Source organism: Colobus angolensis, unplaced genomic scaffold, assembly GCF_000951035.1.
Source record: "Colobus angolensis palliatus isolate OR3802 unplaced genomic scaffold, Cang.pa_1.0 Scaffold434, whole genome shotgun sequence".
NCBI classification, from domain to species: Eukaryota; Metazoa; Chordata; class Mammalia; order Primates; family Cercopithecidae; genus Colobus; species Colobus angolensis.
The window spans coordinates 1,600,597-1,621,855 of record NW_012117755.1 but is presented as its reverse complement, the minus strand read 5'-3'; the positions used below and the strand labels follow the sequence as shown (position 1 = coordinate 1,621,855).

The 21,259-nt window shown below is 35.2% G+C and overlaps 1 protein-coding gene across 1 annotated transcript in view; it reads right to left on the bottom strand.

Annotated features, from left to right (window-relative positions):
* The window catches only part of DMD (dystrophin), a 2,170,472-nt gene that overhangs the window by 1,580,655 nt on the left and 568,558 nt on the right, over positions 1 to 21,259 (bottom strand). Inside the window, exons 10-11 of the mRNA XM_011957103.1 lie at positions 4,862 to 5,050; positions 4,028 to 4,209 (exon numbers count right to left, since the gene is read on the bottom strand). Coding sequence (XP_011812493.1) covers positions 4,028 to 4,209; positions 4,862 to 5,050 — 371 coding nt within the window. The remainder of the gene's footprint in view (positions 1 to 4,027; positions 4,210 to 4,861; positions 5,051 to 21,259) is intronic.

Below are 21,259 nucleotides of genomic sequence, written 5' to 3'. Positions count from 1 at the left end.
AATTATGTTTTATACATAAAATGTAAAATTTTATTTAAAAAGTGATATGGTAGGGTAAAAATAGTTAACTGATAGCTCGTCTTATTTATTACAATAATCTTTCTTTACATTTTATAATAATTTTGCATTCACAAACTGATTTTTTATACCCTATCTCACCTACTACCTTTTAGAGGTATGTCAGCCTCATGCGACTATTGCTGTTTTATAAAACTATGAAGTAGAGATCATAAATGAAAAGTATATTCCACCAGTTCACATAAATAAGAGTTTGAGAAAGCAAGACATTATACCTTAGGCAAACTGGAGAGGATTTTATGTAAGACAGAAATCAGGGCACGCTATTATCTCTGTATTGTTAATATTTCTTGTTTTGTATGGTAATTGTTGATGGTTTACGGGATAAATAGTATTTCCTAGATGCAACTTGTATAACAGTAACTGTAGGCACAAATCAAAGACGTCTATTTCCAAAGGAAAAAGCATTTTTACTGTCAAAAGGAGAAAAAAATAAGGAGCTAAAACTAAACAGAGAAGTGGTTTTTAAATTAACTAATTGGCTAAGATAGTAGAGTATACTTTTATCATGACTACCAGCTGGTCTAAGACACTACTGTGTCTTAACTGGCCACCTTCACTGGCCTAATAACTGTATACTTTTATCACAACTACCAACTGGTCTAAGACACTACTGCGTCTTAACTGGCTAACTTTACTGGCCTAATAACTGTCCTCTCTTCCTCCAGTGGCCTTACTGATAGGTTCTCTTGACCTATCTCTCACCTTCATAAAATCTGATGGCTTTGTCTTGCCCTTGGTCTAGAATTCAAAGCCCTTATTCAAAGCCCTGACTGACACTACCATATGTAATTAGTCTCCTACCTATATTTCAACCCCATCTCAGACCTCAGCCATCTAACTTACCACCCTGCAACTCTCCAGTTCCCCTGGTCTTTTGGTTCCTCCAGCAAGCCAAACAGTCCCTATTTTAGGGCCTTTGCATTAGCTGTTGCTACTCCGTGAACTACACTTCCTTGGGATCTGTGAATAGTGGTACCTTCTTGTCGTTCAAATCTCAAACTAAATGGTACCAATCTTGAAAGTCTTACCTGGATCACAAAATCTAAAGTAGCCCCCTCAACCATTCTCTATCACATTACCTTTTAATCTCTTCAAAAAGTGTATTTTTATTTGTTTGGTTTTTTTTTTTTTTTTTTTTTAATTAGTTGCCAGCCTCTCCAGAATATATTTCATGAGATCTGGGTCCAGATCCTGTATGATAATTGAGTCTCCAGTGCCATTAATTGTTTTTGATAACATATTCCATTAATATTTGTTCATATAAAGATATATATATCTCACAATGACTATATATCAAATGTAATTTGATTGTTGCTATGAGTTTGGTGCAAAAGTAATTACGGTTTCCCCCATTACTTTCAATGGAAAAAAACACAATTACTTTTGTGGCAACCTAATAGTAAATATGCTGGTAGATGGTATTTGTAATTGCTAAGTGTAAATGTTCATATATTTTAGTGATAAGCTTATCTATATTTACAAGAAGTTTTTAATTTTTGTTATATCAACTTAGAAGTTATAGCATAGCTTTGGATATACTCAATATGCCTAGACAACTGTTAATTATCATTTCTCTAATCGCTAAACCAAGGCTTAGGCAGGAAATAATGGCTTCCAACTGGATCTATCCAAACCCTGTCTTAGGTAGAGCGAGAAAAGAAGTATGGACTAATCCATTTTTACTAGTAATCTTCCACTCTGAAGTAATTACATATTTAGAAAAAAATAGGTAATGCTCCAAGTTGAAGCTAATCATTGATATGACCATGGTAATGGAAACTGAACAGGTTACAATTTATTTGAAGCATTAAGTAAAACCCAGATTAGTTATTTAAAAATACTGACAATATCCTCTTTTCATAATCACCTTTGTGTTTCTTCCCACAAAATCTTTCAAAAATTAGGTCCAGCAAAGTTTACATAATGGCTTATCTCATTAGAATTTAATAGGTTTTATGCATGAACACATACAAAGTTAGTGCAAGTGGCAAGGAAGACTCACTGTTATTTATAAACTCTCATATTCTTTCTGAATTTGTGTTGCTCAAATAATGCTTTGTAAATTCATTTTTAAGGAATTTTCCAGAAAAGACTACGTGATAGAAGTGGTTGCATGTACGTGTCTCATTTTAAAAACTCTGTAAGATGTTTAGCAAAAGCTATCCCAGCTAGAGGGCTGTCCTTGCCTTCTTGATAATTATTCTAAAAGCTGTAACACATACCAAAGCTCCTAAATCTTCCCTAAGGACAACCTAATTTTTTATGTCAATCTCAGCTAGGTAGTAATACTGCCATTTTAGAATTCCCATTATCTAGTGGGATGGGGATGAGGAAATTACATGCACACATATCTGTATGTCTGTCATTCTTCATTTAATGGCAGGTATCCCTTGAAAGGGAGATATTTTGAATAAACATCTTTTTAAATATTAGAATCACAGATAAAAGATTTTTTTTTTAATGTTTCAGATAAGAAAAAGTTGCAATTTTAATTCCAGGAGGAGTTCCTATTTTCTTGCAACTCAATTTCACACAGCAATTAATTAACTGATTAGTATGAATAATTAATGCCATATTGTTAGTCTTATTGAAAATGGGGAGTATAAGAACAGTGAGAGCATTTCGCCTCCAGGAGAGTATGGAAAAATAGAGTGCACAAAGAAGAAGACACTGGTGCTATTATGGCAAGGGCAGTAAAAGAGGAGGTTGGATTTTCAAAACTTTCTAATTTTGTTTGAGGTTGCTTTAAGTTCCACAGATCACTGCAAATAGAAGCTCTAACCTGAAGAATGTTGGCATATGACCATAAGTAGGCGGCTTGTATCTTAATATCAATAACAGATGGAGTAAATTAGTGGACCTGGTCAACACTGTGGGGGAGGGGGGGCAGACGCAATAATTATGACGCTTGTACCTCTCACCTCTAGGGGTAGTGACAATCATCACCATGATCACAGCAGGCAAATATTACCAATATGCATAGACTAGTATCTCCTGGCTTGGAATACATATACAGTTATGAAACCTCTATCTTATATGTACCTTATTTATTATTACAAAAGGCCTGAGCTTAAAAATGTGTTTTTCCTCTCCCTAATTTCACATTGTAATTTAGTACTGGAATACCAATGCTTCTAGCATATCAAATGAGTTTCCTTGGTCCTAGCTTTAAAGCTTTTAGTCTTCATAAATAATAGTTAAATAAACTTAAGGCATTTGGATAATTTTTTAACTTAATGTATTCAAATCCATAGTTGGCATTTCATTTCTTTTCATTTAAAAATAAAATCTTGTCTTGATAGGCTTTACATGAATACACACACCTAACAATATAAATCAAAGCAACATATCCAGAATGATGAGATCTGCTGGTTACCTTTATAAGAAATGTATCATTTTTTCAGAAACGTCTCAAAACCTTTTTATTAAGTCAATATATATTCTTAAGATAATTCACAGCCATACTGTATTTGAATACGAATTTCCCAAAATGTTTGAATAATTTTTTCAAGAGGATTTCCACACATAGAGGAGTAACTCTTTAATATTTTCAAGGGCTTTTTCTTCAGAAGAGGTTTCCTGTCAACTGTAGCTAACAAGTGATTTTATGTATATAATCTCCTGTGCATGATTCTGTGTCTTTTATAGTTACATTTTAATTTTTGGAGGAAAACCTAGAAAATAATAAGTATGACAGAATTTTGGCAACTCTCAAAACATGGTTCTGTAGAGAACAGTGCATCTGTCTAGCATCTGCTCTTTTAGCTGTACAAGTGAAAACCAAAATGTTATTGCCATGAAAATCCAACCACAGTGTCCCTTGAAAGAAAGCTGTGTGCCTTGGAAACAAACCGAGAATCATAACTTAACGATCAAACCACATCAAAATAATAACAAGATTCCAAAACTTCTTAATTTTCTTAATTAAAAACAAATAAGGACTTACTTGCTTTGTTTTTCCATGCTAGCTACCCTGAGGCATTCCCATCTTGAATTTAGGAGATTCATCTGCTCTTGTACTTCAGTTTCTTCATCTTCTGATAATTTCCCTGTTCCAATCAGCTGACTTCCCAATTGTAGAATATTACCAACCCGGCCCTGATGGGCTGTCAAATCCATCATGTACCCCTAACAAAGAAGGAAGTAAACAATTGTAATTAGAACTCTAGGTAAATCAGTGTGGTTTTGAGTTTTATTTGTTGGCAGTTTTAAACTTGTAGCCCATTTAGATTTATTTTCCCAGTAAAAGGATCTTAATTTGTACTTGCAGAATCCCAAAACCACTTTTAATATGAATGAAGGAAAAATATCTTAAGTCAAGTTCTTCAGAAGCAGGCCCCAAGATAAGGATTTCAGTGCAAGTGACTTATTAAGGAAGAGCTCCCTGGAAGTTCTGCAAGGGAGCTGAAGAAGAAGGAAAAAGGACAGGGAAGGGAAAGACGCCAAACAAGTATATCATCTCAGGAAAAGTCTCCCACTGAGAGAAGTTAAGCCCAATACCATACAAGTACTGGGTCGGGAATGTAAGTAATGCCTCAGCATTGCCTTGACACAAGAGAAAGGAGCTGGGCTTTCATAGTCTTGCTGGCAAATCAGATAGAAATGCCTTTGATGGTTGCTCTCCAAAAGAGAACTTCAAAATCTGACTGTTGGCATCCCAAGCACATAATAATAACTAAATTTCCAAAATACAAGGATGTAAGAGAGTAATTGAGGAAACAGGATGACTTGCCATTATCACAAGTCATGTTTCGTTTTGTAAATTAATGTTTTAGTTTACCTCATGAGTATGAAATTGTTCTTTCACCACTTCCACATCATTAGAAATCTCTCCTTGTGCTTGCAATGTGTCCTCAGCAGAAAGAAGCCACGATAATACTTCTTCTAAAGCTGTTTGGTAACGGTCCAGGTTTACTTCACTCTCTATCAATGAACTGCCAAATGACTTGTCTTCAGGAGCTTCCAAATGCTGCACAATAAAATAAATTGGGTGTTACACAATTAATGTCTTTGCAGACTGTTCCAGCACATTAAATGATAAATCGAATGAAGTACTTAAAATGCTAGGACTGTCCACCTGTATTATCAGACATAGGAAAAGCAGATACAGAAAATAGTGAGCTTTCATTTTAACTTCCTCATGCATACATCAATTTTCAAATAGTCAAAATCCACAACAAATTAATATAGTATTAAAGTTCTTCTAGATTACTGGAAGGAGTAAATTAGTGTATCACCCTATGTTGCTTTTTAAATGCCATAAATATTGATCCTTAGGAACTTTCCTCAATTCTTATTTACAATAACTTACATATACATTATCGGAATTATATTTTACATACCTTTGCAATGGCATTAAAGGAAACATCTCTTCCTGAGAGGCCCTAGGTAATAAAATATTTCCGAATGTTTACAGACCACTAAAGGTATCAGTAAGAAAACAAGGAGGTAGGGGAAAGGAAGGAAACATTTAGAAAGAAAAAAAACCTCACCCACCCATCTAAAATTTCTAACAGTATAATTACTTCTATGATTTAGCCTTTCTTTCCAGAAGGTCACTATTTAAATAGTAAGACATTATCTTAGGAGAAGTAAAATATGCAGTATGTTTTAAACCAATTTAATTAGCAGGATATTAAGTGAGATTGCAAACGGTTGTCTTGGAATTTCTACCTGGACCCTAAGGCCAAGAACAAAGTGTACAAAGCATCCATAATTCTAAAGAGAAGATCCAGGGTACCTGTTAAAAAATTGCTAAGAAGTGATCACAAAATTGGTCTCACAACCCTTAATCCACTATCTAGCTTAAAGGTGTGTAAGGGCAAGCAAGGAGGTCGATTAGAAAAATTTGGTGAGAAAGACTTCCTCTGGAGAGGCTGGAGTGCTCTGCGTGGCTCTAACTTCTCCCCATCTGAAGCCAAGTAATAGAGACAGGGTCGTTTATACGACCTCTAAACCTGGCCATATGTTTGCAGAGATTTGCATGCTATGGGAACCATACTCTCAAGTGATAGGAGAGGCTTCTTGGGATAACCTACATGTCTGCCGCTTTAACCTAAAGGCATTTATCAAGGGCAAAAATTTGAGTGAACTAGTAAGTTTGCAGGAGGTTTTTCTTTGGGAGGAGTGTACTCCTTGTAGGTTGCTGGGCTTCAAAAGTCCCCAGACCATGCTCAACGGGGATTTTGCTGAGGTCAAGAACATAGGCATACTATTTATGGAGTTGAGCAGAACAAACGAATACTGGAGAAATATTTGTAGAGGAATCTTCTGCATTCCCCAAATATTGCAAGCTGGCACTGGGCCCCCTAACAAACAAGGTTTTGTAAAGGAACCAAAAAGCAGTGTAGAACAACAGAAGCTGTCTGGGGGATTTCATAATCTCACCTAGAGAAAACTCAACCTTTGGTGGCTTTCCCCTGGTGTGTATGCGCTGCATTTCCTGTCCTTCTCAGTTCTGGGACTTAACCCACTATGCTGCCAGAATCAACTTACTTGTGCTCTTATGGAAAATGCTCAAATTTGGAAATTTCAGTATTTTAAATTTCCCCAACTGTTAAGTCCTTTGAGATGACAAGGCACAGTGGCAGTTAGTGCTATGACATTTTCATCAAATGACACACTCTTTTTCCAGTTTATATAGAAGTGGCAGAGAGAGGCCATCCTGGTGGAGTCACAATCACCCAACGTTATCATCTCAAAGAGCCTAAGTGCTCTGAAAGGGCTACTTGAATGGGACCCCTGTTTAAGAGTAAGGCAATTTCTGAAGGTCTTAGGGGTTAGAACAAGTTTCATGGTGTATCCCTTCTATCTCTAAATACTATTAATAATAAATATCAAAGTCAGCATTAAGGGGGAAAATAACATAAAGGTAGCCTGAGAGATGTGCACAGGTGGAACCAGCTTCATGTCTGTGCAACCTGAGCAGTTGCACGGGGCCCTGAGCACAGAAGAAACACATGCCTCTTTTATCTGCTGATACTATCCTGAAATTCTTGATAATTTTATTTTTGAATTTGTGTTTTAGAAGAACCAGACCCTGCCTCAAATGCAGAAAGAAGGCAATTCTTTCAAGAAAATACAAACGACCAAGGAAACGTGTCATATCCTTTCCTACTCCTGTTATGCTCCTGTATGAACCAACCACTTATGCTGAAATTGATGATATAGAAAGAAAGGGAATCTTGTGACTTTGGGAAAGTTACTTAGCCCTGCACAAGCCTTAGTTTCTGCCTATGTAAAATAGGAAGAATAATAATTCCATAATAAGACTGTGGTAAGAATTAAAGAGTGTATAATGCACTTGACAGAGTGTCTGACCTTGTGTAAGAACTAAATAAAGTATGTTATGGCTGTAATTATTATCAAATTCCTGTGTATGTATAAGAAGTGTTTTGAAACATAAATTGCCCCAAGGTTACCTTCTTAAGTCACTGTTTGGGTTTCAGAAGACGGAAAATTATTGTCGAAAATACGCCCCCCAAAATGTGTAAAAGCAAACATTATTTAACTCTTTTTGAAATCTGAACCTCAACCTAGCTCGTATTTAAGAATTCTTAAAAATCATTAACAATCTTGAGTTCACATAATCTTCTCCAAATGAAACACTGTAAACAGCACTAGTACTCAAGTAACAATATTTCACATTGTGCAATTTGAATCAAAATATTAAACTTTATAATTTATTGATATTTACATAGAATTGAATTTTTGAAGAACATATTAAAGGCATATCCTTATACTCAAGGACATGACATCTAGTACAAATTCTCAATGTAAATACTTTGTCTGAGAATGTGCATAAAACAAAAACATTTCAAAGACAGCCTTCTTAAAGCTAAATTCAAATCTGAACAAGCTATGCAAAATTTTACATTTAGATCCATAAATTCAATTATAGAGTCATAATCAAAATCTTAATTTAAGATCTGAGTAATTATTTGTCTACAGACTATTGTTTTTCAAATGGTAAGTCATAATCCATTCATGGTTCATAAAATCATGTTAGCGGGTTATGACTAGGAATATTTTAAAATTAAAAGAAAAAAAAATATTAGTCTGTGCCACTTATATAATACTAAGAATTATTCTCTGTTTTTGTTTCAGATGTGCATATGGGTTTATGTAGATATGTATGTGTATATATGTTCTAAGGTGAGATTAAAGTTTTTCTGCAGTTTGTAAAACAAAATTGGAAATGGCTCTAGAATTTCAGACTAAGTAAACTGATGAAAAAAGAAATTTGCTTGAATTCTACATTTGTATATTTTCCATAGAGACCTTGGAATAAAAGACACTTTGAAACCATGTTTAATCTGAGAATTTGGAAATAAAGATATATAAAGAGGCTAATGCTTTGTTTCAGCACCCCAAAATATGTTTTTATCATCACAGAATTTTACATTACACCTAAGCTGGAGATCAGTTCATACATGTCATGGCATCAAATAAGGAGATTTTCTAGGAAACTTGATTTTTGTTGTTTACAGATCTATGCATAAGGAAGATAGACCCCAATCATTTCATGAATTGAGATGCCAGTATCATCAACTGGAACTAATTATTTTTCCTATGCTTCAATCCTATTTTGTCTTTATCACAGTAGTTTATGTTTCTCTTCAGTACATTGGGCAAATAATGATTCTGATGAGAGGCACAACAATGAATGGATGAAACGATTCTGTTTTTTTCTCAAAATCGAGTACACTCAAATTTATTCAAAGTTATCCACAGACTTCAGAGTCTTAATTACTGCCTATTTGAGAAAGTATTAGATATTGTCACCCATGTTCCTTGAAGACATTGCTCATTTAAAAAGGTGGAAGAGTGGAAAGGAGAAAGGTAAAACAATGAGGGATGACAAATGACTGTTTTAGTCTAGCAATGTCTAGAAAAATCTCTAGAAACTCATTTCTGGAGACAATTTCTAGTCATAATTTCTAGTTGTAGAATTTCTATTACTAGAAATTGTCCTAATAAAGTATAGAGCAATAGCCTTGATACTACTCAACATATAAATATATTTTAAAACCCAGTTTACTATCTGCCTGATCTTGGATATTTAACCTCTCTGCATCTCAGTTACTCCATCTATAAAACAAGAAAAATATCTGTCCATAAGATTTCTGCTAAGATTAGATGAGATAGTGCATATAAAATGCTGCCTGCGTTTGGGGGCCAATGTTCATTGAAATGGCAAATGATTTTTATGAGGAGACAGTTGAATGAGTTCTGTGTGTTTTTGGAAACATGATCTGGGCAATTCAAACTGAGGTAAGTCATCAAGTGGCTACATATAGGTTGTGAAACCAGCAATCCAGCAAACCACAAAGCTCTTAGAAAAAAATAGCTGGGACACTTTGAGAGGGCACAGTCTATCACTGAGCAGTTTTATATCACTGATAACATTGATTTATTTTTGCAATTTATCTAAATTCAGCCTTAAAATATGATATGAGTTTTAACCTGGATAAAGAACAGTTTTATTGTTCTTGAAAGCATAAATGCTTCAAGAACATCTGAAAATTTTATCATTCTTAGTTCATTTAAACGTATCATACTTCTTTTTTATGGAGTCTAAGTCAATGCACGGATGGTGAATTTTTTGGTGTATTCTATAATCTTTTTATCCCTCAGTAAAAGATTATTTCAGAGATAAAGGATTACAGAGGGATAACCAAGTGGTTCTTTCACTAAATAACAGAAAAGCAGTTCTGAAGAACCAGGATTAGTACACCTGGAAATATTCTTGCCACATTTCCGCTGTGTTTTCTCACAGATATAATATGTAAACCAGGGTACTAGTCAAAGCATACAAATGATTACTGAAGTGATTTATGAGAAATTAATCCATCATGCAACACTGTACATGACATTCTATCTAATGACACTATTAAATAGGTAATTTTTAATATTGATAGGGCCTGAAATTCAGTTCAAAGTTAAGCCCTAATGAGGATTTAGGAAAAATCATGGCTTGCTGTTATGGCAACATTAAAACAACAAATACAACTACTACATATATAATAGCAATAACAACAGCTGCCATTATTTCCTGAGTACTTAGTGCCAGTCAATTTGCTAAACATCTGATATGCATTACATCATTTTTTCACCACAACAGATCAGGGTAACAGAGATTAGTATGATGAGGAAATGGAAACAGAAAAATTAGGTGACTTGCCAAAGGTCACAAAGGTAACTGGTGGTTCTGGGACTTAAAACCAGGTGGTTTGGATTCCAAAACACATCTTTATCACAATATGATCAATCTCTGTTAATGAAGAAAATGAATTAAGAGTCTAAGCAACAGTACTTTTACAAAATATCATAATATAACTTTTTTTTTCTGTTTTTTTGAGATGGAGTTTTACTCTTGTTGCCCAGGCTGGAGTGCAGTGGTGGGATCTCAGTTCACTGCAGCCTCCGCCTCCTGGGTTCAAGTCATTCTCCTGCCTCAGCCTCCTGAGTAGCTGGGATTACAGACACATGCCACCACGTCTGGCTAATTTTTATATTTTTAGTAGAGACAGGGTTTCAGCACGTTGGCCGGGCTGGTCTCAAAATCCTTACCTCGGGTGATCCACCCGCCTCGGCCTCCCAAAGTGCTGGGATTACAGGTGTGAGCCACTGCGTCTGGCCCTCATAAAACTTCTTAAAAATAACTCAAATTACATTTTTTCTTAATTTCTACAAATTCAATCAATGGTTTGGAAACTACTAGGAAAATACCCGGTCTTCACTACGTTGGTGAGTAGGAAATCAAAAGTCAAGTCTAAATAATGCACGCAAGTCACAGACACTGGTATCACACTGGGGAAGATACCAAAATACCAGAAAGACAGCAATGGGATACAGCCCAGATGGTAGCACAGACCCGATAAGACCCCCATTCTCCATGATGTCCTTATTTCACACTGCATGTCTCTAGCAAAGTATCTCATGTACCTCGTAAGTATATATACCTACTATGTAGCCACAAAAATTCAAAAAATATTTTTAAAAGCTTTTTAAAAACACAGATACATAAACAGAAAAAAAAAAAAAGTCAGAAGAAGCTGCGCAAAAAATAAAGCTAAGAAATTCTTTCTAAAGGCAGGCATGTGCCAAGTCCACCATTTGAACTCTATAACTTCGGTTAAATCCTGTGATTTGCCTTTTATGTTAAATGTCAGCAAATTTAACATTCTTCACTATTACAGAATCCGTCACAGAAATGCTACATTGTGCATAGGATGCTCTGTTTAAGAAGACAAAAATGTATATCATAGGTACACATATGTGGGTATTTTAGTTTTTAAAAATCTCATTCTATAGCCTATTAAACAACAGGTTCTAGAGCCAAAAATATTAATCTTAATTCCCACATTAAAGAAAATGGCCCTGGTAAAGACTGCTGGAGCCTCCAATATGTATCTTTCTTCATCCTTTATATAGTATTAGAAAGTTTAGGGGACAATTTGGCTATCTAGAAAAGTAACTCCAGTTCCCACTTTCCCTTGCAGTTAGATGTAGCATGTAACCAAATATTGGCCAGTTGGATATAATGCATGCAACTTCATCATTAAGATCTAAAAGGGCATGGACATGCTCTCTTCTTTGTCCTCCCTCCGAAAGGTCGTGATACACACATGAAGCTGTGAGCTATCCTTGACCATGACTACGAAGACAACATCCCAGGGGATGACCGAAAAACTAGGCAGAAGGACTACGGATCCCTGAATGAGCAGAGCCTTCCTACAAGGCCTTGATCACTCCCAACTACACCAAATGTAAGAGAAATAACTCTGAAAGAGAAATAAACTCATTTTTTTGTTCATCCATCCTTGTGTTTTTGTTAGTGCCACAAAACCTACAGCCATCTAATACACTGATATACTCTAAGTTTCTAGTAGCTGAGATTTTATTATAAAAAAAAAGTATCTGTAAAAGCTTATATGTGATTTTAAAATAAACTTTCTACTGTAAAATCAGATGTCTCTCTAATACTAAACTCTCTCTCTCTCTGAAACATACTGTCAATGAAGGTTCCAGTCATTTTGCTTCATTATTTTTTTAAGCCACATACCTTTAGATATTATGCTAACCTTTACACTGTAGGAAGGAAGGGACTCTGACCACACGCCTAACACCATTGTACAAAGATGATAAGTATTTACTAAATTGTTTGGGGTAATTTTAATTTCTCATTAAAGGTCATTTGTGCTTCCAGTTTCAGGTTTTATATAAAATATGCTTTAACCAATCAATACCTCGAAAATGGAGTAACATGGCAAAAAATATTCATAATGTTAAATATATGCCTTTCCAATATTCCTACTGATATTTCATATGTAATTCACATACATATATACTATACAAACTTATACGTGGGTGTGTGTATGTTTTCTTCCTCTAATTTCTCTAATTCTACTATTTATATCTTTGGGTATACATTTACCTTCTAACTTATGTTATATTTTATTCCTTTATTTTTTCCTCCACTTCACCTGAGAGTTTCTGTCTTGGCTATTATAATCCACAAAATAGAACCTTTCTCGTAAAATCAAGAAGGAAGAAAAAGAAATAAGCATTGTTACGGCAAATTCTCCTAAACCAATGGAAGGTCAGAGAGAAAATACTAGAAGATTTAGAGAAACGTACCTAGAACAATTTAGTAACCCAATATAAAAGATTTATTTTTAAAAACAAGTTTATAATAAAATTTTGATAAACATCAATTAAAAAAACTTTCTCAGAAATTTATTGGATGGCATGCGAACAATGTCTAGCCTAGTGATTTCTTTGTTCATACTGTTTCATATAATTCTTACAACCACCCTAAAAGGAGGACCTATTTCCAAGATGAGGAGAAAATCAAAATCACACCTATGAGGTGTGGGAGGAATAATGGGATCCCCAGTAAACCAACTGACATTCCTTGGCTGACAGAGATTCATAGACTCCAGAGAAGAAGGATGAACATAATAATTTTATACTGTTTGGGTGATGTTTCAATAATTTTAAATGTCAGTAGCTGGTTGGAATTCATATGAGTTGGTAGATGAAACAAGGGATTTTCTAAAAGTACTAAATTCAATTTAAAATAGAATAGTTACAAAATGTCTCAGAAGACCAAATAAATTCTTAATGTTATTTTCCTTAATCCTGTTTAACAATTGTATTAATTTTCAAATAGGCCTCATGCAAAAACACCAAGTCTTACTTATTTTAACCAGTAATTTATAAATAGGAAAAAAATGATTCATTGGGCTATACTTTTAAAATAAAAACAATTCAGAAATAAACTGCTTTAGACAAGTGGTTTTTACTTACCAAAAAAATCAAAACAGAATACATATACCTTGTGAAAATGTATTATTTCAAATTGACATATACTGCCACTTAAATATTCCTCTAGAATGACTGTAGTCTATAGAGTTTGGAACAGCATATACAAATTACTCAATTGTGAGCTACGAAGAGAAACTAAACATATGTATTCCCATGTAGTCAGTTTTAGAATTTTGTTTCTTTCCTTGAGTCATCATTTATAACATTCTTAGCTATGTAGTCATTTATTCCATAAGTCTAGGTATAAAGAAATTAGAAGTTAGCACAATAGATTTCCACAAAATATAGAAACTTATCTACAGTTACACCAATCTTAGCTTCTTCGCTTCATATTTCAGTGAAAATCTCATTCTTCCTATTATGTGATCCAAGACTCCTTAAACTTTTTTCTGTAAAGAGCTAAATAGGTATCTTCAATTTTGCAGACCACTAAAGGCCAGTTGCCCCCACTCAGTTCCATCACTGCAAATTGTAGCCCCAAAGCAGGAGGAGACAATGCGTAAGTGAATAAACATGGATGTGTTCCAATAAAACTTTATTTACAAAAAACAGGTAGCAAGTCTATTTTCACCCTCAGGCCGCAGATTGCTATCTCCTGATAATAAAATTTCTTCCCACATTTAATCTAATTTCTCTGCACTTCTCACTATTGATTATCTTTCGTCTCCCCAATCTCTCCCCCCCCAATTGATTCTCCTCAGTCACTTTCCCACTCTATTGCATGTCCAAGCTAGCCATCTCTAAAATTTCACTGCCCTCCCCTGTCCTACACCTCCATCACTGTATATAACAATGTCTCAAAGAAATCATGCTGCATAAAACCAGTGTCCGCATTCAGGAAACTTTAAGTCTGTCTCACTTTGGAGTAAAATAAACATGAGATCAAATTCAGGCTCTGGAATTTATAAGCAGTGTGTACTTGAACTTGGCAAAGTTTTTTAATTTCACACTCTTGGTACACACCTGAAAATAGGTATGATACTAATTTAGAGGGTACATGTAAGGCTCACAGATAACATACGGAGATTGTATTAATATTCAGCATCACCCCTTGCCATTCAACTTTTATAAAATCATTTTCACTGCCTCGTTGTTCTTATTTAGTGCAACCCAGATTAGCGAAGAACTAACAACAACAAAGAGGAGTTTGGTTCCATTAGATTTTAGGTTGTAAAAGTATTCTACTAAATTGACACATCTTTTCTAACTAGGTTAATTTTCTCCAAAGACATTGGCTATATTCACCTCCTTCAAGTACACCAGCTGCTTGGATTATCCCATTACCTTTCACATATATCACTAAATTCTGTATGCTTTCTCTCTAATTATGTTACATATCTTTGTCTTTTTTCCTTATTCCTTAAACAAAGATGTGGTATAGCCTTCAGAAGGGAGACAAATCCTTATGGGAAAATTAATGGGTAACTCCCTGTCTCTATTCTTGGGCATCTATAAGTGCTTGTGTGGGTTAGTTTCATTATTAAAATTAGTGAAATAATATAAATAACTAGTGAGCTAATTAGGAAGACAATATGAGAGTGTGATTGTGGAAATGGGGAAGTTCTTTTATGACAGGTGATGTAGCATCTTGGAAGCCTCATGACAGCAGGCAGTTTATTTTGTTCAGTGCCTGACATACAGTATAACATACTAGATGTTTGCTGAATAAAATAGTGAATCACATAGCATATGACATGCAAAAATATTCCATTTTACTTTATATTAATTTGAGGACTTTTTTTTTTTTCCTGAGAGAATTAGGCCAAAGCATCTTTCCATGACAGAGCAGGCAGAAGAAATGACAAATCCCACTTCCATTTATTTCACTTACTGCCCTCTTCAATACAGTGTTGGCTTCCCTATTCAAGGAAAGAGATTCTTAGTTAAGGACTTCAGAGCCTGTAATTTCAAAGAATGGTATTAATTCTTGGGAGGACTCTGGTAGATTTCATAAACAGATGCAAATTCTGACCTCCACCTCAAGGAAAGTAGTAAAAGTCCTCTATATCCTGTTGATAGAGGTAAACCATAAGGTCCATGTGGAGAGTTGGCTGAAAGCAATGGGAAGTTCAATTTTATCATTGGTTCCTAATAGGAGTAATCATGCTTCAGGGTCTGTATCTCTGTGTCCCATGGACAACTAAAACTTTTGATCTCAGGGTTCATAGAACTGAGAAGAATGAAGTAAGTCTTTTGCATTTCAGAAAAATAAAAGTATGAAACCCTTTGATAAGTTGCCATCTCTTGTTATACTAATATTTCTTCTCATATTTTCAAGTAAAAAAAAAATTGGCCAGCGCGGTGGCTCATGCCTGTAATCCCAGCACCTTGGGAGTCCGAGGCAGGCGTATCATGAGGTCAGGAGATCAAGACCATCCTGGCTAACACGGTGAAACCCCGTCTCTACTAGAAATACAAAAAATCAGCTGGGCATGGCAGTGGGCGACCGTAATCCCAGCTACTCAGAAGGCTGAGGCAGGAGAATGGCGTGAACCCTGGAGGCAGAGCTTGTAGTGAGCCAAGATCACGCCACTGCACTCTAGGCTGGGCCATACAGCGAGACTCCATCTCAAAAAAAACAAAAAAACAACTCAAAATCAGGGTGGGCTAAGTGATAAGAGCAATCACTTCTGATTTGGTGAAGATACTAAAAGAGGATTAAAGGATATGTACAGATATGTGTATATTACAAACTGAGGCAAGCATGAGTAGAAAAGCAAAACAGAACCCTAAGTGAGGTTAACATAGAAAGTAAATGTCCTAAAGTCATAAACAGAGTCAAAACCTCACTGAAACTTTTCACCTGTAATATTTTTAAACAGATTTGTCATTTCTTTCCATTTATTTTCTATAGGTATATAATATTTTATAACTGACATATTTATAATGGGACTACCACCAAATACCCATTTTGAAAATGCTCTCTCCACAGCATGAATATCTTATAAAATCTAGTCTCTTTCTTAATATTGTAAATATAGAATCTTCTCCTTGAAAGAGTCAAGGTTTTCTGCTTTTGGAAATAATTTGAGAAATAACATAGTACTCACAGCCACTTGACAACCCGAAAATGTTCGACATTTATCTAACAGTTGACTTTTTCAAAAAGAAAGTATATAACTCAATCTTTTCAACTACTTTGCCATGAGATGTCCAGAACATTTGTATGTAGTAAAATAGATTTCCTAGGTTACTCTGATATTACTGAAAAAGACTAAGTAGTCTACTACTTAAGATAACATAATCTATAAACACACTTCAGTGTTTGTATGCACAGCAGCGCATCAAGAGCACCAGAAACGCAAATAAATCAGAAAGAGGCCTGACATTATGCATCCTATTAAGGATCTCTGATTTTTCCAGGTAGATATCAAGTACCATATATCAAATTATCTGAAAACCTGTATATTAAAAATTGGTAAAGTTTATTTCTTTTTTTTTTTTTTTTTTTTTTTTTTTGTCTGTCACCCAGGCTGTCACCCAGGCTGGAGTGCAGTGGCCGGATCTCAGCTCACTGCAAGCTCCGCCTCCCAGGTTCACGCCATTCTCCTGCCTCAGCCTCCCGAGTAGCTGGGACTACAGGCGCCTGCCACCTTGCCCGGCTAGTTTTTTTTGTATTTTTTAGTATAGACGGGGTTTCACCGTGTTCGCCAGGATGGTCTCGATCTCCTGACCTCGTGATCTGCCCGTCTTGGCCTCCCAAAGTGCTGGGATTACAGGCTTGAGCCACCGCGCCCGGCCGGTAAAGTTTATTTCTTTCTTAATTCTTAAATACGGCTATGATGAGACATTATAATACGTCCTTCTAGAACCCCAGTTCATCTCATGTATCTCCTAAGTGGGTGCTATCCACTGTGTAGACTGTGCTTTAACCTATAATGCTTTCTTCATCGTCTAAATTCTTTTAGAATTTACCACCAGAACAGAAGTATAATGAATTAAGTGTTTACCATTTGTGAGGGATGGTGTAAGCACTCCACTAAATCATCTAATTTAACTTCACAACATAAGGGATGATTATTGTCTACATTGTACTGTAAGGAGATCTGATTCATAAAGGTTAGAAACTTGCCCAAGGTCGAAGAGTTAATAAAAAGCAGAGATGAGAAATGAATTCAGTATCTGTCTCACAAAATCCTGAATATTAACTTGTTGCCAGACTTTTTTCTAATAACTCAAGGGGAAGAAACATTTCCCAGAGACAGCTAGATTTATAAAATTTCATTTAAAAATCAAAATATAATAATGTGTCATATTTTATGTGAATGTGATTATAAGTCTCTCACACACTCACAGAACTGTTGATAGAATTCTTTGATTCATCCAGTCTTTTTCACCCTTAGAACTTTCTGTGACCAATCTTATATGTTTATAATATGACTGGATATGGTATATAATGTTTGCGTTCTAAACAGATAACTTGTCCGTATAAAAATAAAAAATGAACTACCATGAGCTTCACTAGTACAATGCCTTAAAATTCACTCACATTTTAAATTTTAAATCAGCACATAAAATATAGATACAATGAAATACACAGCAAATATTACTGGAATTTTATTGGTATATCATCATACCCGAAACATATGTCAAAATTTAAAACACACCTATGGGTACATTTCAACTTATTTGTTCTACTTTGGAAAGCAGAAATGGAAAGAAACAGAATAAACAAAAACGCCTTTTTGTCACATAGTGAGATAATCAATACTATGTTTAGAAACAAAGTTTCCTTATATTTTCAAAATAGTCTCTAGTGGAGTCAGCCACCATATTCTTGATTTGTATAATACTTACAAATTTCCTACAAAATCACTACATATTCTATTTGAAAGTTTTCATATATAGGCTTTATATTATACTAAAAAGGTCATCAAATTATTGCCACCCCCATAAATTATGTTAAACTCCAAATATGAAAGTACGGCAGCTATTCAAAACCTTAACATAAAGTTAAATTAAAATCAAGCAAACTGAGTAGAAAAGGAAAGCCAGATACGTGTTGGGTCTGCAAAAACTATCAATCGGGAAAAGGGAAGCCATTTAAGGTGGAAGAGAAATCGTCACAAGTATGCTTAGAATTTCCTGATTTAGAAACATTGGGACAAAATACAATCCGAGCTATTAAACTTTTCAGATAACACTGTGCCTAGGCCTAGGCCTGAAAGTACATGCATGACATTTATTTGAAAGGATGGTGATTGCCTTGTAACCTTCTTTTATGGTATTATTAACACGAGTTGTTCCAAAGAGTTGGCCAGCATTGCTTATTTCTCCCACTGCCCTAGAACAACTATAAACTTCCAATTATTCTGGGAGGAGTTTATCAGAGTACAGATTATCTGGAGGTCTTATTTCTCTTTCATTTGGCCTTTTCACAGCTCATTAGTACCTCAACAAGAAAGTTAAAGCAAAGGATGGAAAGGCTGCAGAATTTCTAAACAAACAAATTTGCTCCTTGTCAGCAGCATATACAGAAAAGCATTTAGAGATGTCAGAAAAACTAAAATGGTATAAACAAAGATATTTAATGTATACTGTGGCAATTTTCCTTGAGTGATTCTTCCCTCTGTATTGTCTAAAATATTGACTGAATTGACTGTAGGTTTTGGCATCCAACAGAGCTCAAACTCCTTTGTTTTTAGCATGTAATTGACCATCTTTAGCGGTATCACCTGGCACTGAGCAATGTATAACATTAGTTGCCAATATACTGACTATTTTTCAATGTGAAGACAAAAACTGGCAAGCAAATTTTCAAAGGAAGCTTTATGATGACCTTGAGTGGAGTCTACTAGAAAGCTTGTTTGATTTTAGGCTTGCCAATGCATTTGATGCCATCAGCACAGGGATATCTATCCTTGTCTTGGGGAGAAATAAGAAAATCAAAAAGTTGAGGCTCTTTTAGTATCTACTCATTAGAGCTGATATATCCTCAAACATGAAAATCATAACGTGTTACATCCATTATTTTGCTTTTTAATAAGCATGTAAGATATTCATAATCAATTGGTAAGCTTATCTTTGTCTAGCCTGTCTAGTGGCAATTGAACAAACAAGATAAAAACTTCAAATAGATAATTTTTTATAAAATTATTTTAATTACAGATTTGCCAGGTAGAAGAGCAACTAGCAAAAGAGACTTTATACATTCAAGGCATCATAACTTTATTTTGTAGAGAAGAGCTTGGAAATCATATGGAATTCTGGCTCTGTTACTTATTACAAATAGCGTTGCTTTAACAGATGTTTATTAAGCAACTACAAACTATTTCAGGCAATGATGGTATAGCCATATACAACAGACAAAAATCTAAGTTCTCATTCAGTGAATCATGTCAGTGAAGGCATGCTAATCAAGAGAAGTAAGTAAAATAGAAGGATATAAGTGTTATGGAGAAAATGAAGCAAGGAAGGGGAACTGAAAGTGCTAGGGAAGGGGACATTGCAGATTTAACTAGGATGATCAGGGAAAATATCATTGAGTGGGTATCCTTTGAGAAAAAGATTTAAAGATACGAGAGAGAAAACCACGTGAGTATGTGGAGGAAATGTGTTCCAGGTAGAAGCATCTACGACTGTAGTGGAATGAGAGAGGGTAACAATGGTGGAAAAGGAAGCCAGAGAAGAAACATAGAGAAAGGAGGAGGTGATTGTGCATGGGCTTGTAAAACAGCGGACTGCATTTTACTGAATGACTGGCAAGGCATGGGAAGGTTTTCAGCAGAAGAGTGATGTGATCTGCCTTACATTTTAACAGGACCATCTGGCAGACAAAATGGATTCCAGTTAAGGCAAGGCCAAAGCAGGCAGGCCTGTTTAACAGGCTATTTCACTAATTTAGACCAGAGATGATGGTGGTGGCAATGTAAGTAGTCAGAAGTGATCAGATTTTGGATATACACTTAGTCAAGGTGGACCTGGCCTAGTTTTCTAATCTTCTAACAACATCAGGTGTGAGAAAGAATAAGACTAAGTTTGACTCCAAGGTGTTAAGTTGGGGCAACTGGATGGATACGGTGAAACCTTACTGAAACAGGAAAAACTACTGATGAAGCAGATTTGAGTGTTAGCAAATTTAGTTTTACATAGGGTAAATTTGAATTGACTAGGAATGTATAGAAAGTTGTGTATCTAAGTTTGGAGTTTGGCAGAAAGCTCTGAGCTGGGGGTAAACATTTGGGAGGCATCAACTTACAGACAATATCTGATGCCAGGAGGCTAGATAAGATCATCAAGAAAATGAATGTGATCTAAGAACCAATCCCTGGTTACTGTGATATTAGGAATTTGTGTTGATGGGGAAGAACCAGCAAATTAAAGTGAAAGCAGATGCCAGAAAAACAAAGAAAACCTGGAATGTGTGGTGCCTTAGAAATCAAAGAGGAGGAAGTAAATGCATGTCTCAAATCCTCCTACATTTACTTAGGTTACTTAACTTAGGTAGTACATATAAGGAATATCAAATTGTGGCTAGCAGATTGTAAAAACTTAATAAATGTTCGTTGAGCAAATTATGTGTCATTTCATAACCCAACCAACATATATCAGGATACTGGTTGTGATATATGCAAATACATTTGGCAACTGAGTGTTACCAATATGTTATCAAACATGCTACAGAAGTGTAGTGTACACAGAATTAAGAATATGAGCTCTGGAATCAAAATATCTAGACTCAAATTCTTTTCTGTACCACTGAACCTTAGTGTTCTCACCTGAAAATGTACATAAGAAGAATATAACCTCCTAGCATTGGTAAGATAGGTTAAACATGTTAATAATATACACACAGCATGGAAGAACCTGGTCTACAGTAAATTCTCAATAAATTTTATTATTGTGC